The sequence below is a fragment of the Rhamphochromis sp. 'chilingali' genome (assembly GCF_963969265.1).
Source record: "Rhamphochromis sp. 'chilingali' genome assembly, chromosome: 19".
Lineage (NCBI taxonomy): Eukaryota > Metazoa > Chordata > Actinopteri > Cichliformes > Cichlidae > Rhamphochromis > Rhamphochromis sp. 'chilingali'.
The window spans coordinates 34,014,444-34,030,480 of NC_137946.1; the positions used below are offsets into that span (position 1 = coordinate 34,014,444).

At 47.5% G+C, this 16,037-nt stretch overlaps 2 protein-coding genes across 2 annotated transcripts; one reads left to right on the plus strand and one right to left on the minus strand.

Annotated features, from left to right (window-relative positions):
• On the minus strand, window positions 1-7,460 carry alg8 (ALG8 alpha-1,3-glucosyltransferase). Its single transcript, XM_080867915.1, has 13 exons — window positions 7,338-7,460; window positions 6,349-6,427; window positions 6,054-6,247; window positions 5,862-5,971; window positions 2,327-2,394; window positions 1,986-2,112; window positions 1,797-1,900; window positions 1,575-1,695; window positions 1,334-1,473; window positions 1,094-1,233; window positions 910-1,007; window positions 693-765; window positions 1-589 (listed from the first exon to the last, which is right to left on the minus strand). Exons 1-13 carry the CDS (start codon window positions 7,415-7,417, stop codon window positions 361-363), a joined length of 1,563 nt encoding a protein of 520 aa, XP_080724041.1. The 5' UTR covers window positions 7,418-7,460; the 3' UTR covers window positions 1-360.
• An 840-nt stretch (window positions 7,461-8,300) lies between these two features.
• On the plus strand, window positions 8,301-12,751 carry ccdc90b (coiled-coil domain containing 90B). The gene is made up of 9 exons (XM_080868002.1): window positions 8,301-8,479; window positions 8,743-8,862; window positions 8,938-9,041; window positions 9,109-9,210; window positions 9,654-9,695; window positions 9,801-9,872; window positions 10,048-10,101; window positions 10,215-10,329; window positions 12,561-12,751. The coding sequence occupies exons 1-9, from the start codon at window positions 8,428-8,430 to the stop codon at window positions 12,614-12,616; spliced, it is 717 nt and encodes a 238-aa protein (XP_080724128.1). The 5' UTR covers window positions 8,301-8,427; the 3' UTR covers window positions 12,617-12,751.
• The last annotated feature ends 3,286 nt before the right edge of the window (window positions 12,752-16,037 follow it).

The following is a 16,037-nucleotide window of genomic DNA, read 5'->3' on the forward strand; positions in this document are numbered from 1 at the left end:
AACACACACACACACACACACACAGATTTGTTCATCTTTTTATTAAACAATCAGACAAAGCTGCTAAAAACATTGTGGGTGCAGCTTTTGGTCCACTCGAGTTCTTTGCACCAACACGACTCTCTCACTGCCGCTCGCCCTTTCTGCAGTTTTGGGTGGAGTAACAGTTGGGTTCTTCCTCGCAGCTCCAGCCTCTGTCAGAGCTTCAGCTCCTCTCACTGCTGCTCAGAGGACGTCTCAGAGCGCCTCCTGCTGCATCCTCAGCTCACTTTCAGCCACTTCCTGCCACCCGTCCCCGTGAGCAGTCATGTCGGTGCCTTGCTCGGAGGCAGAGGTATTGGGGATCGAACCCGCGACGTGTCACAGCAGTTTAGGCTTGTCCTCCCGTTGCAGCAGCAGGCTGGCATACAGGCGCAGGAAGGCGTAACAAACTCCCATGGCGCAGTACACTGAAGTCACCAGCAGGGGGAGGAAGGGCAGCCTCTGCTGCCACGGCGACAGCGGGAAGACAACCTCACAGGCGATCGCCACGGCAACCAACCCCAGCAGGTAGATAACCTCCAGAGGATGGAGCAGAAACCCCTGAGCACTGAGGGCAGAGTAATCCGATTACTTCTAAAATACTAAAAGTAAAGTACTTTAAGGTATCCAAGTAGTAACTACACTGATACTGTAGTAGTGTTTGTGTTTACCTGTGGAGCTTTCTGAGAGCAGTGAAGGAGAAGATGCTGAACATCAGCATGAGCGCCACCTTAAAGGGCAGCTCTGAAAAACACACCATCATCATCATCATCATCATCTAAATGCAGTAATGTTGAGTCTGTTGCACGCTGGAGCCCCTGGCGAGCGGCGCTCTCGCGCGTTTCTGCTAGCCGAACAAACGTAATGATTAAACTACTTCCTGTTTACCTGCGGGCGTGAAGAGCAGCGGGAACAGGGAGTAGTGACCTGTGGTGGTCAGGATCAGGAAGATCCCAGCATCCTCTCTGTTCTCCACCGCCAGGATGCTGCGGGAAGAGAAACAAGGCGAAATCGTTCAAACCGCACCGTCAGCTGATGACATCATCATGTGACAGGACGGGTCGGCGCTCACCTGAGGGGAAGGATGGCGATGAGGATGGCCTTCTCGTGGACATGCCAGCCAAACATGAAGGAGCCCAGAGCGCAGAGCAGCAGGCAGCGTAGGAAGCCCCGAGTACCGCGAGGGCGGAGCCAGATGGATGCCGCCGCCGGCTTCAGAGAAGAGGAGGAGATCGGGCGTTAAAGCGTGACCACACCCACACGTGAACACAATCGGGTTCAGCTCAGGGTCTCAGCGTCCAGCTCGACTCACCAGGATGGACAGCAGCGTGCAGACGAGCGTGACAGCGGGCGTCACGGAGGGAAGGACCGAGTGCTCAAACTCCTGAACCAACCCGCCTGTCATGGACGCCAGGGGAAGCTTCGCCTCCTCGAGCAGCTTCAGGCGAACACCTGGAGGAAAAAAAAAACAGAGCGCTCAGACCTCCATCCGCCTCCTCCACATCATGACGCGTGGTTTTAATGTCCTGTAAACAGAGGGGGCGGAGCCTCACCGAGCACCGCCAGGGTTTTGTCCAGCACGTTGTACAGCGCCCAGATGTTCGGCGCCCAGTAGGCGTGACAGAGACCGCGCTTAAAGGGGAAGAGCCTGGAGAGCACCTGAGGGAGCTGCCCCTGAAAGGCAAACGAGCATCGTCAGGTCACGGCGCCGTCAAGCGACCTTCAGTAAAAAACAAAACAAACAAAAAAAAACAAACACTGCGGTGACCTCTCACCATGGCGATGAAAGGGCCAAAGGACAGAGCGCAGACAGAGGTCACGATGGCGCCCAGAGCCAGCAGGCGCAGCAGGCTGAAACTCGACCACCTGATGGAGCCGTCTGCAAAATAAACACGTGGTCAGTAGTCCGGCACAGACGCAGTACCCACTCACACCAGCAGGAGGAGCCATGGGCTGGACCTCACCTTTGTTGTCCTGAGTGAAGCAGTAACTCCTCAGCAGGTAGACGCCGTACGCTGGGGCCACGTACAGGTAGATGTGCTTCAGGTTGAGCAGGAAGGCGAACAGCAGCGCCCCCTGCAGGTGCTGAGACTGAATCACACAGGCGATGCGTCACAATCACTTTTTTCTACTCTTGGAACTGTATGATGTCACAGAGAGAGGACAGATTCTCCACCCACTTGGGGGAGGAGCTAAAACTGCTCATTTCAGACAGAGAATGAGGCTTATTCTGAGCTGTGAATCACGCTAAGCTGCTTGGGAGAGTCTCAGGATGAAGGCAGCTGAGTGTGAGCACAGCTTGTACCTGCAGGTGTTTGGCCACCGACAGCAGCAGGAACCCGAACAGGAAGCCGTTATACTGGAAGTGAATATCTGAGGTGGGAGTGAAGGAAAAACCAGCACTCGACCAAAACATTAGGAACACAACATCCACGACACAAGCATAGAGACGATGGAGCTTTTTATCACAGGCTGAAACTGCTCAGGCTGACGGATTGCTCCGTGTAAATGTCGTCACTTTGTCACCTTAAATAGATTTGGTGTAACTAGAAAGCGAAAATTTCTGAAGAAATTTTAAGTGTGCCTATGCCGCCGCTAATCAATATAGTTTGCCATTCAAACGGCTACAGAGAGCAAAACTCAGCAGAGCAGCCATTCTCCACCATGAACTATGGTAAAACCAAACACCGCTCGCGCCTCACAGATGACAGCTTACAGTTTTGTGTAAAGATGAGGTGACTTCATAGAGCCCCAATTTGTAGACGCTGTGCGCAGAGGTTCATAAGCAGACCCGACAATGTTTGCATGAACACACTTTGAAGCATTACGTTATGGACCACTTTTCACACATAGTTGCTGTACCCACACAGCCGGCTGTAGCTTTTCATCTCACAGCCCGACACATACACACACAAAAAAAACAAAAAACAAGCAGAGAGAGCACAGACTTTACACCTGAGAGGCGTGATTGCAGATGCCGCTGAGGTGGGTCCACCTCCCCTGCAGCGGCACTGCAGACCACGCCCTGCCGACCACGCCCTGCCACACACATCAAACACGTAAAATAAATATTTATGCACTTTTCATTCACTTTTTGTTTTTTGTTATTTTTACACAGTGTTCTGAATGATTAACAATGGTCTACAGCCAATCTTGTGTATTATTATACAAACTTTGGTTGTAAGATTCAGATAACTATTTAATAAAAGCTAAATATTTTATATGAGAGTAAGAAAGAAAAGTATATCTTTGTCTCATACTCTCATCAGACAATACATGAACCTCTCAATAAACAAAATATATGCTCGGCTTAAATGACAAACCGCTATTTTACACAGTGGAACACTTATTTTTAAACAAAACCAATGCAGTTCGCCACTGACAGTGCTTACCTTTGCACATCACAGTAAACACTGAACCAAGATGGTGCCCACGCGAACGAGAAATCTGAACTACGGTGTCCTGCAGAGGACAAATGGTCAAAATTGCTAAAATTTACAACATATATGCAGCTCAACAGCGACACCTTGTGACTTATTCCAGTCACTACCTTACATATACATAACGTCTTACCTGACATTCAGTTCACCGGACACTCATACTGAATCACCAGCCCATATAAATGAAAAATAAGTCCAGCAGCCAACCAAGAGTCATCACGAAAGACTAGGGGTGACACGACAGCGTGAGCGGGCCTGGGTGTCAGCCAGCCCAGCCTGGGTGTCAGCCAGCCCGACCTGGGTGGCAGCCAAGCCGCGCTAGCCAGCTAGCCGGCTAGCTGCCATGCGGCGGTGAAACGTGAGCGTGAGCCGGCCTGGGTATCAGTCAGCCCGGCCTAGGTGTCAGCCAAGCCGCCCTAGCCAGCTAGCTGCCATGCGGCGCTAGCAGTAACATCGTGAGAGATATGGGACTTCTTGATAAAATATGGGACTTCTTGATAAAACGAGCAGATATTTGAAGTTTACACCCCTACATTCTCGCCTGAAAATAGGGGAGGCTGTCATAAAGTTCAACATCAGTAACTTAGCGCGCACAGCTAGCTAGCACGCAGTACAGTTATTGTAACTGTCAGCACAACGAAAATAAACTACACCTAAACTCGGTTTATATCTGACCCAAATAGAGTGCAGTTAATAACGTCTTACCTGAAATTCAGTTCACCAGCCGCCTGCTTCTCCTGCATTGGGTTTCCCTTATCCACGATTGAGCTCCGCGTTAGCCACCACCGGTCGATCGGTGTTTCTTTCCCCGCATACGAGGGGAAGAGACATATACCGGTGGCTAACGCGGAGCTAGCTAGCCACCGGTATATGAACAACTCAGTTATTTTTTCCACATCGACCAGCATCATCGGCCCATATAAACGAAAAATAAGTCCAGCTAAGACAAAGACTGTTTGCGGAGCGATCGGGGGTGAAAGGAGTTAGAGACGCCTCACTGAAAGCCAAGCCTGGGTGCTTTTGAGCGAAGCGGCGCTAGCTAGCCGAGCTAGCTAGCCGGCCGGCCGAACTAGCTAGCCGGCTAGCAGCAACATCGTGAGAAATCTGTTGCTAATATGGGGTGTTTTGACAAAACGAGCAGATATTTGACGTTTACACACCTACATTCTCACCTGAAAACCGGTCGATCGGCGGCCGCCTCACATGTTTCTTTCCCAACATATGAGGGGAAAGAGACACATACCGGTGGCTAGCTAGCTCTGCGTTAGCCACCACCAAACAACTCAGTTAGTTTTTCCTCATCGACCAGCATCATCGGCCCATATAAACGAAAAATAAGTCCAGCTAAGACAAAGACTGTTTGCGGAGCTATCGGGGGTGAAAGGAGTTAGAGACGCCTCACTGAAAGCCAAGCCTGGGTGCTTCTGAGTGAAGCGGCGCTAGCCGCGCTAGCTAGCCAACATCGTGAAAAATCTGTTGCCAATATGGGATGTTTTGACAAAACGAGCAGATATTTGACGTTTACACACCTACATTCTCACCTGAAAATATCTTAAAAGTTTACTTTGTGACCTAGAAACACAAATAAGAGGAATATATTAAACCAAGTGGCAGCCGCCATTGTTTGACTGGTAGAGGCGTGCTTTGAATTGTGGGATATGCAGTTTTCCACCAAGCATACACCCTTGCCGTTACCGTAACTATTCAATGCTTCGTGCAACCTTAAGAATTCCAATGGTTCCTGAAAGCACCGACGCTGTGCGCGCCGTTCATATTGTTGTCATTATGGTAATCCAAATACGGGGACATACCACTAGAGTGAGCAAACACACCACAAATTAAGTGAGTGAGCAAACACACCACAAAGTAAGTAAAGTTTCACTTTCGTTCGTTCCCATTCATTTGAATGGGCAAAAACTTGCATTAAAATATTCATATTTAAAAAACTATAGAAGTAATAAACACCAAAAGTCATAGCACACCATTCCTGATCCAGCCGCACAAAATGATATAACATATATGAAGCTAGCCGCACAAAATGATATAACATATATGAAGCTTGTGTCAAAACTGTGGGATGAGTTACGCGCGGAAATTTCAGGCTGAAAAAGGAAAATAATAATAATAATAAGAATAATAAGAATAATAAATCCGAGCAATAGTAATAAGTGTGCCTTTTGGCATAGGCACACTTAATTAGTGGGATTACAGCCTTGCTTCACTGTAAAGAGTTCATGACAAACACCTAATTGTTCTTTAAATGTCAGATTAGTGGATGTTGAGCAGGACGCGTTCAGCTCCGTTTCCCTCTGACCGCATTAAAAACTTTTCCAGGGTGGCGTTCACGCCGCCGCCGCGCGGAGGCCGGCAGTTTAATGCACAGGCAGAGCTGCAGGATACGATCGACGAGGAGGAGGCCGAAGTTCCACAGCAGCAGCACGGCCAGGACGAAGGACGGCTGGCTCAAAATGTCCCGAGATCCCTTTGGCTCCCGAACGCACCTGCAGCACCTGGAGGAGGAGGACAGAGCCAATCAGGACGCAGGAAACAGCTGTGTCAGAAGCTCCAGCTGTTTCCCGGGGACACACTCACTCTCTGGCGGCGTAGATGAAAACCACGTCAGTGACGATCACCGACAGCCTCTGGAACAGCACCGTGGCCGGGCTGGCGTAGTTCAGGTTCTCCACCTGCAGCATGTTTGCGTCAAAGCTGCGCGCCACCTGAGACAGCCCGAACTCGAACCAGGCGAACAGCGGCGGGTAGTCCAGGGTCCACTCGGACGTGTTCTGCAGGAGAGAAAGCGCCTCGTGAAACATCAGCGAGCTTTCCCACCGCCTCCCACAGGTGCTTTTATTTTACAGGTGAGTGTGGGCTCCTCCTCCCTCACCTCATAGTACCACCTGGACACGGGCAGGCTGTGCGTGATGGCCAACCAGTTCCTGTGCACCTCAAAGTCCGTCGACCGGCTGAAGACACACACACACACACACACACACACACACACACACACACACACACACACACACACACACACACCAGTTTAACAGACCAAGCTGGACAGATAGAGGCTTCAGCTTTAAACACGTTTGACCTCCACCTGAGGAGCACCACCTGCACCAACAGTGACCATACACATGTTCATCTCAAGGACAGCAGGTGTGCGCTCTGTCAGTAACACCTCAACTGTCAGAGGATCAATCTGAGCTAATGTACTCAAACACTCTCATTTCTTAACTTCACATGGACACAAAGGTCACATGTCTCAGGGTTAAAGGTCACCGGCTCACCTCTCAGTACACTGTGGACCCCTTTATTAGGTGTTTTACAGAGCACAGAGGTGTTAGCTGGGCTGGATTCATGCCGAATGTGTCAGTGTTTTAAACTGACTCCGCTTATTTAAAAAGATCCGATTCATCCGCTGTGCTCACAGAAAGACACGCGCGATGGTTTTAATCGGGAGATTTCCCGCAGGGATCCGGTCCTCACAGACGCGGCACTGCGCTTCATGAGACGTTCGCGGGCTCTGAGCCTCCTGACACTCATTAAAGCTCAGTAGACCCGGCAGAGTGACTTATGACGCCCGTTGCATCCCGGGTGTACCTGTACGGTCAATCACCTGTGTGAAACGTCATCAAGCAGCGCCAAAACGAAGCTCTAAAGAAAAACGGCGTATCCCTGAAGCCCAGCCTGCAGCTGATGACGGCTCGGGTTCAAGTTCAAACAAACTCGGATTTCACACGAAGTCACACTAAACGATCTCATCCGCGCACAGCTTCCCGCACGCACCCGCGCAGACCCCTCACTGTTATCGCGTACAGGAAATGACGTTAACGTGGCTAATAACCGCGGTGACACTGAGGAAGACTTGGGACTCACTACGCGCTGATGAAGAAGCACTTCAGCAGAGAAACTCCCACAGCTAACGCCGAGAACCAGCTGCAGCTGTCCGCCGCCATGACAGTCGGCCTGCTGACGTCTGCTTCAAACTTTATTGACAAAGCCGAGGAGGACAGTTCCTCAGTGAACTTTAATTATTTGTTGTTGTTTTTATTTTATTTTTTTAACAGAGTTTGAACAGAGTCCTCAGTCCTGTTTCGGTTTTGTTTAGATATTTATGTAAAAAAAAAAAAAGTTCGCTTTTATAATGATGCTTTAAATGTCGACAGGTAAAGTCGGAATTCTGAGCTTCGTCTGTGCTAGACTTAAACGTCACACACTGAAGTTTCCTCCCGCGTTTAAAACCTTTCAGTTCATTAAAAGAAAAACTTAAGTTTCAGAGAAGAAAATGAAAACTATTTAAACTTCTCTTTATTTCTGTTTTTAAATAGTTTTGTAATTTCTGATTTTACTTCTCTTTTCTTAAATGTTCTTAGACTTTTTGTCCCTTAGTTCCTCTTTCTGCACCACATCTGATCATCCACCTCCATCTCCTCTATCCCAGCATCCTCCTCTGTCACACCAACCCTCTGCATGTCCTCCTTCACTACATCCATGAACCTCCCCTGAGCTCCTCCTCTCCTCCTCCTGCCTCCACCCTGTCTCCTCTGTAGATGTCCAAACCACGTCAGCCTCTGTCTTTGAGCAGTCCCTCTGATGGACTCGTCCTGCTCATGGCAAATTAATATCTGAACACTTCCAGCAAATACACTGATCTGTCATATTTCATCATCTTTAACTGTTTTTGCATAAAGTTTGTTGCATGTAAACATCTGAGTGCTTCAGTTCAAACTGAAGAAGCACCGACGGCGCTGACACCCTCACCAGTCTGCACCAGCCGGGGGCGCTGTCTCCTCAACTGTCACGGTGTTTTCTGTGACCCACAGTCCCTGAATGCAGCATGGGTAGGGCCCGCTCCTTCCTCGGTGTGACAGTTTCCGGTTTGTGAGCGCTGTGTGTATTTGTGCGTAAACACTCAAAGTTTGTAAGTAAACGTCACAAAAACTCTGAAATCACAGCAGCTTCCGGGATGAACGTGCTCATGAGGAGGTGTTTCCGGCAGCGGGTGGTCACGTGGAGAGGTGAGGCTGAAGCAGAGGACCCCAAAAATCTGACAGACTCACCAAATCACCGCAGACACGCTGGTTTCCGGTCACTGTGACGTTTCTGTGTTTACTAGTTCATACTTCGGTCATAAATCTGGACCCAGTCAGTAATGAAGGACAGCCAATCAGAGTCCAGCTCCAGAAGCGTTTACACTGTGATCTAGCGCACCTGGTTAAATTGTATCAAAGTTTAATGTCTGCATTGTTAGGGGCGTGGCCTGTGTGTGTGTGTTTTAAAGGTCTCCATGTGGGGGCCCCGCTGACGACCTTCGATGTGAGGAAGGTTGAGCTGACGCCGCTGGAGCAGCGCAAACTGACGTTCGATTCCCACGCCATGGTCACAGAGCTGCAGAGCAGCGGTGAGGTCACTGTCAGGCGTGTCGGCGTGTAGTACCGGCTGTAGCACGGAGTGCTCATCGAATATTTTTGTGCAGGTTTCGAGAAGAACCAGGCGGAGTTGATCGTCTCAGCTCTGGTCACTCTCGCCACGGCCAACATGGATGTCGTTTACAAAGACATGGTGACCAAATCCCATCAGGTGGGAACCAGAGACGAGCTCCACCCTCGAGCTGTTTCCACAGAGTTACAGACTTTTCTTTCTTTAGGAGATCGCCCTGCAGCAGATCATGGCTCACCTGGACTCCGTCAGGAAGGACATGGTGATCCTGGAGAAGAGCGAGTTCGCTAACCTGCGATCGGAGAACACGGTACGTCGGCTTTACTTCTCATTTTCTCCAATCGTCCATTATTCCTGCCTAACATCTGGACACCTCCTCGAGTCTGTCACAGTTAGTGTGTTACTCGGATTTGTTAAATATGTGGAAGTTTTTGTAGGAAGTTCATCAGCTGATGGTGGAGCTCACATTTTGACCTGTCAGTGCACCTTAATGGACGTAATGAAGCTTCTGGTTCCTGGGACCATAACTCCGGGTTAGGACTAAAGAAGAAGAAGAGTTGGTGCAGGCGTCCCACAGGGCTCTGTTCTCGGTCCTCTTCTGCGTCACAATCAGCCACAATGTGTCTGATGATGTTACACGTGCTGGACTCTCGTCCTAGTCTTTAGATTAACAAAGAGACAAAAGCATCTGCAGGTTGTTCTGGATCGTCTCTGCAGCGTCCCGACTTTCTAAAAATCTTTTTGTTCCTGCAGAAAATGAAGCGAGAGCTGGAGCAGCTCCAGAACCGGCTGAAGGTGAGAGTGATGATCCCATGTGGGCTTGACCAGGCTGAAACATCCAGACCCTGGGTGAGGTCCCTGCTGTAACACGACGTGTCTGCTGATGTGTTTTATCTCCAGGAGGAGAGCAAGAAAATGATGGCAGAAACCAAACTGGACATCAACCTGGAGAGGAGCAGGGTCTCCGACATGGTGAGGCTCGCGAGGAATTTACCACAGGAACAGCGGAGCTTTAGCAAAACGCATCGGGCGGTTCGTCCGGCCGCTCGCCACTCGCCTCGGCTGCTTAAAGGTTCCGTTTGGGTAAATTTAAAGGAAGGTGGGCACGTGACGCGTCTCTGAAGCTGCTTTCATGTTTTTGTCTCAGTTCACTGAGCAGGAGAAGAAGCTGATGGAGGCCACGTCAGACTTTCATCACAAGGTGAAAACAACAGCTGCAGTACTGATGCTGTAAAGTACCCGTTGGTTTGTAGCTCTGCAGGGCCATTGGTTGTTTTAACTGATGACATCACATCACGTGTGTCTCGTGCTCAGAGATCCGAGCTGGAAAACGACAACATGGAGATCAACAGGAAGCTGGACCTGCAGGTGGCCTCGCTGAAGACGCTGCTGGAGTCCCTGAAACTGCAGACGATCCGCTACCTGGCAGGTGAGACGGCAGCCGTGCTTCTGTGCGTCTGCGATGGCGTGAAGACGAACACTTTAGTCTGACGCTGCCTGTCAGCACAACATTTTACATCTGTCCTCAGAGAAACACCAGTTTTCTTATCTGTGTGGACAGCAGGGGGCGCTGTAGTACACAGAGTGCAGCTGTATGTACATGTGTAAGTGTGTTGCTACCCTGTGAACTTTTACACATTGTGTCACTTTACAACCACAAACTTAATGTTTAATTTCTGTGACAAACCAGCACAAAGCAGCACATAACTGAAGTGGTGTGAAAACGATGCACGCTTCACGCAGTGTGCGTTTGTATCCAGCCCGTGTCGTACTTTGAGCCACGTTTCCTTTGCGGTTCGTCTCCACCAGCTCTGCGCAGCTGCAGGCTACATTTCTGCCTGTTCTTTGTTTTAAAGCAGCTCGACTTCAGCCAGACCGGACGCAGAGCGTCTGTGAACAGCGGTTTCTAAGTGTCGCCACAGACGCTCGGTCGGCTTCAGGTCTGGACTTTGACCGTCCTAACACGAGTACTCTGATCCAGGTCCCTCTGGAGCTCTTGCTGTATGTTGAGGCTTCCCAGTCTCAAGTCCTCGAGCTTTGGTCTCGTCTGAGCAGAGCACCATCTCCCAAGTTTGCTGTGTCCCTGCACGACTCCTGGCAAACTGCAGACGAGACTTTTTATGTCTTTCTGTCAACAAGGGCTTCTTCTTGCCACTCTTCCATATCTCCACATAGATCTGTGCTGTCCATGACTTCCAGTTGTCCTGTGGACAGACTCTCTCTCTGAGCTGTGGGTTTCTGCAGCTCCTCCAGAGTGACCGTGGGCCTCGTGGAAGCTTCTCTGACCAGTGCTCGCCGTGCTCGCTCTGTGTCTTGGTAGGTTTGCAGTTGTAGGAAACTTTTTCCATTTTTGGATGATGGATTGAACAGAGAGATGTTCAAAGCTCAGGATATTTTATATAAGCTAACTCGTCTTCATCCCTGAGCTGTGTGGTGCCTTCACTGATGCTCTCTAACAAACCTGTGAGGCCTTCACAGAGCAGGTGTGTTTATAATGAGACTAAATCACACACAGGTGGACTCTGTGCTCTAAAGCAGCGGGCCCCAACCCCCGGGCCTCGGACCGGTACCGGTCCGTGAGTCGTTTGGTACCGGGCCGCGAGAGTTGAGGCTCAGGTGTGAAATGTTTGGTTTTCAGCGTTATTTTGTTATCGTTTACTCGGTTTTCCTGTGTTTTACTGGTTTTATTTCGTTGTATTTATCCGCGACACCTTAAAGGCCGGTCCGTGAAAATATTGTCGGGCATAAACCGTCCGTGGCGCAAAAAAGGTTGGAGACCGCTGCTCTAATAAGCGACTTCTACGGGGGGCTGATTGCACTGAGTACAGGGGCTGGATACAAACACACTTCACATTTTTATTTGGACATCATGTATCGTCTTCGTACCACTTCACAGGTATCTGCTACTTTCTGACTAAATGTGTCAAAGTTCACGGCGTATAAATACTTTCTCAACACGCTGTGTACAGCCTGTGTGATTCAGTGTCTACATATAAAAACGTTACAGTGAAATCAGAGGACGTAGCATCCTGTGTTTAGCCGTATCTGATGATGCAGCGTGAGGTAACGAGTCACAGATCGTACGGTGATGTCAGCAGGCGACGCGTCCTGATGGGACTGAAGGCTGAACACGATCTAAAACCATCACAGTTTGGTCCATGAACGGATCCCTGTGGAGCTCCTGCACTGACGGCTCAGGAACCTGAAACCTGCCGCCTTAAGGTGGAATAAAAATGGTCCTAAAATCGCGCCCTGTGGCACGCCACGTTAGCACGCCACGTTAGCACGCCATGTTAGCATGCCACGTTAGCACGCCACGTTAGCACGCCATGTTAGCATGCCACGTTAGCACGCCATGTTAGCACGTCATGTTAGCACTCATGAAGCTGGACTGTTACCCATCAGCCACCACAGGTGGATGAGCCGCAGCGCTCCGACCACACGTAGAACCTGATTTCTATCGTGCTAAAACCTGATGATGAACTTGCTTCTTTCAAACTTCAGACACCAAACTCATCTTTAGAAACGTCGGCTCTGAATTTATATCAAAGTTCCAGCAACACGAGAATCTAATTTTGCTGTTTTTAATTTGGAGGTTTGAATGAAGACCTGACTTTCACTGTTTCAGTAACGCTGATCGAACGCTCTGCTCCTCCTCAGCCACCCTCTTCTCCTGCCTCGCCATCGCTCTGGGACTCTACCGCCTCTGGAAGTGAACGAGTGACTCGTCTTCATCCACCACACAAAGTAGTTCCAGAAGAAGAAAACTCTGATATTTCATCTGAGCCCAACAGAGTGAAAATACTCAGAATCAGCAACATGTACTCAGAGTATCCAAAGTAGAAGTACTCAGTATATACGGCATACTTTCTTTATATTTCAGAAGGAGCAGCACAGAGTAAAAGTACTCTAAAAGTACCCGAGTTACCAGCTGATTGTACTGTTGCTGAGGTAGAACTTTAAATGAATGGACTCAAACACTAGTTTAAATGTTTTTTATAACCTGTCTTAAACACTTTTGTTAATAAAGTTTAAATTTTGAGTTCAGAAACATAAACTCTGACATTTCTGGAGCCGCAGAAACAAAACCGTCAGCGTGAGTTTGTGTTGTCCTGCTCTGAGGTCTGACAGTGAATAAAGCCTGGAAGAAAAATGTCTGTGTTATTAACAGAGATGAAAACACTGTGTGGCTCTGAAACGAGACAGTAAGTCACTACGCAAAGTTTAAACAGGTCAAAATGCTTTTTTTCACTTCATGTGACTTTTCCTCCTTTTAAGAAGCCCTGAACTCAACGCTTCTGTTTTTCTGTGGAAGAGAGACAGAGATTAATAACAGATTAATAACAGATATGATTCAATGCTGAGAGGTCTGTTAACACAGGCTGTGTCCCAATTCAGAGACTGCATGCTTGAAGTACGCACACTACGCGTACTACGTACGGTTCGTACTATAAGTACGAGAAGTGCGGAAGTGAGAGGCTTGTGAAATGGGACGCTTCGTCACGCTGTTCAGGTTGCCTAGCAACCATGATACTAACCGCGAGACACCTTTCATACAGCTTTGTGTGACAGAAATGAAGGAGAAAAATGTTTTGTTGGTCATTTTTGTCATGACATCACTGTGATTAGTTGAGTATCTGAGGCTGAGACCACGGGACTGTGAACATGATTGTTGGGCTTCATTTCTGTGCTGAACAGTCATTTCAGATCAGCTAGTAAACAACAATTAGTTCATGTTGTTCATGAGACTAAAGTCATCTCACTGTGGTGATGTAAATATAATATGGCCAATATTATAGTATTGTCAGATTATTATGAGATACATACATATATATATATATATGTATGTATATATATATATACACACACACATATATATATCACTGACTTTCAGCTTGTTGTGTTTGTGGATATATGACTGACTTTAATTATTAAACATTCGCACATAAATAAGTGACGTCATATTCAGTACTTTAGTTCACTCTTCGGCCGCTCCATCTTATTAGGGAAATTCCACATACATAAATGTAAATTTCAAAACTCAACCCCATCATTTAATTTGTTTTTGATTGAAATTGAATATTACTTAAACTCTCTTAAATTAACTTCCAATAAAAAAGGTTTATCATTGATTGAAATTCATTCAGAAATGTTTAACGAATGAGCTGTCACAACTTTCAAATACAAAGTTGTTATGAAGTCTGTCACATTCCCCCTTTTTTTCTTTTCTATCCTTTATTTATTTATCCTTCTTATTTCATTGTGCTGTATATTGTTACTCTTATTTGCCTTGTATGTCTGCTGTACAAACTGAACTGGAATGACTGACTGTTCGCTTTATAAGTTCAATAAAGTTTGGAGAGAAAAAAAACGGCGCATTTGGAGTACACTTCGAATTGGGACAGCCGTCGTCGCGTTGAAACTGCTAACTTGATTTTGGCTCTTGCAAACTTCTGTTTATTTATGTTCCCCTTAATTTATTTTATTTTTTGTACTCACTTTTGTCTCACTGTCTTTGTCACTCTTTCTGTTCCTCATTGTACTACCACAATGTTATCTTTTATATGATCCCTGTTTTACTTGACTGTATGTCTATAATGTGATAAATAAAGTTAAAAAAAAAAAAAAACAGCCGTCGTCGCGTGGCGGTGACGTAACCGCACTTAAAATGCGTACTTCAAGCGTGCAGTCTCTTAATTGGGACACAGCCACATAGTGAGTGAGAAAGGTGACTGGAAAGGAAAAACCCAATGCATCATGGGAATCCCCGGCAGCCTACGTCTATTGCAGCATAACTAAGGGAGGATTCAGGGTCACCTGGTCCAGCACTAACTATATGCTTTAGCAAAAAGGAAAGTTTGAAGCCTAATCTTGAAAGTAGAGATAGTGTCTGTCTCCTGAATCCAAACTGGAAGCTGGTTCCACAGAAGAGGGGCCTGAAAACTGAAGGCTCTGCCTCCCATTCTACTTTTAAATACTCTAGGAACAACAAGTAGGCCTGCAGAGCGAGAGCGAAGTGCTCTAATAGGCTGATATGGTACTACAAGGTCATTAAGATAAGATGGGGCCTGATTATTTAAGACCTTGTATGTGAGGAGCAGGATTTTGAATTCTGGATTTAACAGGAAGCCAAAACAGGAGAAATCTGCTCTCTTTCTAGTCCCTGTCAGGACTCTTGCTGCAGCATTTTGGATTAGCTGAAGGCTTTTCAGTGAGTTTTTAGGACATCCTGATAATAATGAATTACAGTCGTCCAGCCTGGAAGTAATAAATGCATGAACTAGTTTTTCAGCGTCACTCTGAGACAGGATATTTCTAACTTTAGAGATGTTGCACAAATGGAAGAAAGCAGTCTTACATATTTGTTTAATATGTGCGTTGAAGGACATGTCCTGGTCAAAAATGACTCCAAGGTTCCTCACAGTGTTACTGGAGGCCAAGGTAATGCCATCCAGAGTAAGAATCTGCTTAGATACCATATTTCTAAGATTTTCAGGGCCGAGTACAATAACCTCAGTTTGATCTGAATTAAGAAGCAGAAAGTTAGCGGCCATCCAGGTCTTTATGTCTTTAAGACATTCCTGCAGTTTAACTAATTGGTGTGTGTTATCTGGCTTCATGGACAGATAGAGCTGGGTGTCATCGGCATAGCAGTGTAAATGTATGCTATGTCTTCTAATGATGCTGCCTAAGGGAAGCATGTATAATGTAAACAGAATTGGTCCTAGCACTGAACCCTGTGGAACTCCATAATTAACCTCAGTGTGTGAAGAGGACTCTCCATTTACATGCACAAACTGCCACAGTTCACAAAAACTGTGCCTCAGGAGGTCAGTGTCCCTGCCGGCCGTGTTTCACCTCATTACAGTTTGAGTTCATGTTTGTTGAACAGCTGAGTGTGGACCTGTGTCTTACCTGTGCAGCACACCTGTCTGTCTAACAGGAGGTGGGCAGGGCTGAACCCTCATGCTGTTTCAGAAACTTTTTTTAGAGGATGAAAATATTTCAAATATTTCTCAACTCTGGACTGACCAGAAGTCCGGTGTTGCCTCCACCCAACACACACGCGCGCAACAAATACACACTCAGAGTAAACTTCCTTAAACTTGCTCCACTTCCTCTCGCTCGCCTCTCGGA

Excerpts from the sequence above, each read along its gene's own strand:
- ccdc90b (XM_080868002.1), top strand. The coding sequence starts at position 8,428 with ATGAACGTGCTCATGAGGAGGTGTTTCCGGCAGCGGGTGGTCACGTGG. Across the intron at positions 9,873-10,047 it reads GGAGCAGGGTCTCCGACATG|TTCACTGAGCAGGAGAAGAA; the intron begins GTGAGGCTCGCG and ends TTTTTGTCTCAG. Across the intron at positions 10,102-10,214 it reads CGTCAGACTTTCATCACAAG|AGATCCGAGCTGGAAAACGA; the intron begins GTGAAAACAACA and ends TCTCGTGCTCAG.
- alg8 (XM_080867915.1), bottom strand. The coding sequence starts at position 7,417 with ATGGCGGCGGACAGCTGCAGCTGGTTCTCGGCGTTAGCTGTGGGAGTT. Across the intron at positions 6,248-6,348 it reads TGTCCAGGTGGTACTATGAG|AACACGTCCGAGTGGACCCT; the intron begins GTGAGGGAGGAG and ends TCTCTCCTGCAG. Across the intron at positions 1,696-1,796 it reads TTGGCCCTTTCATCGCCATG|GGGCAGCTCCCTCAGGTGCT; the intron begins GTGAGAGGTCAC and ends TTTGCCTTTCAG.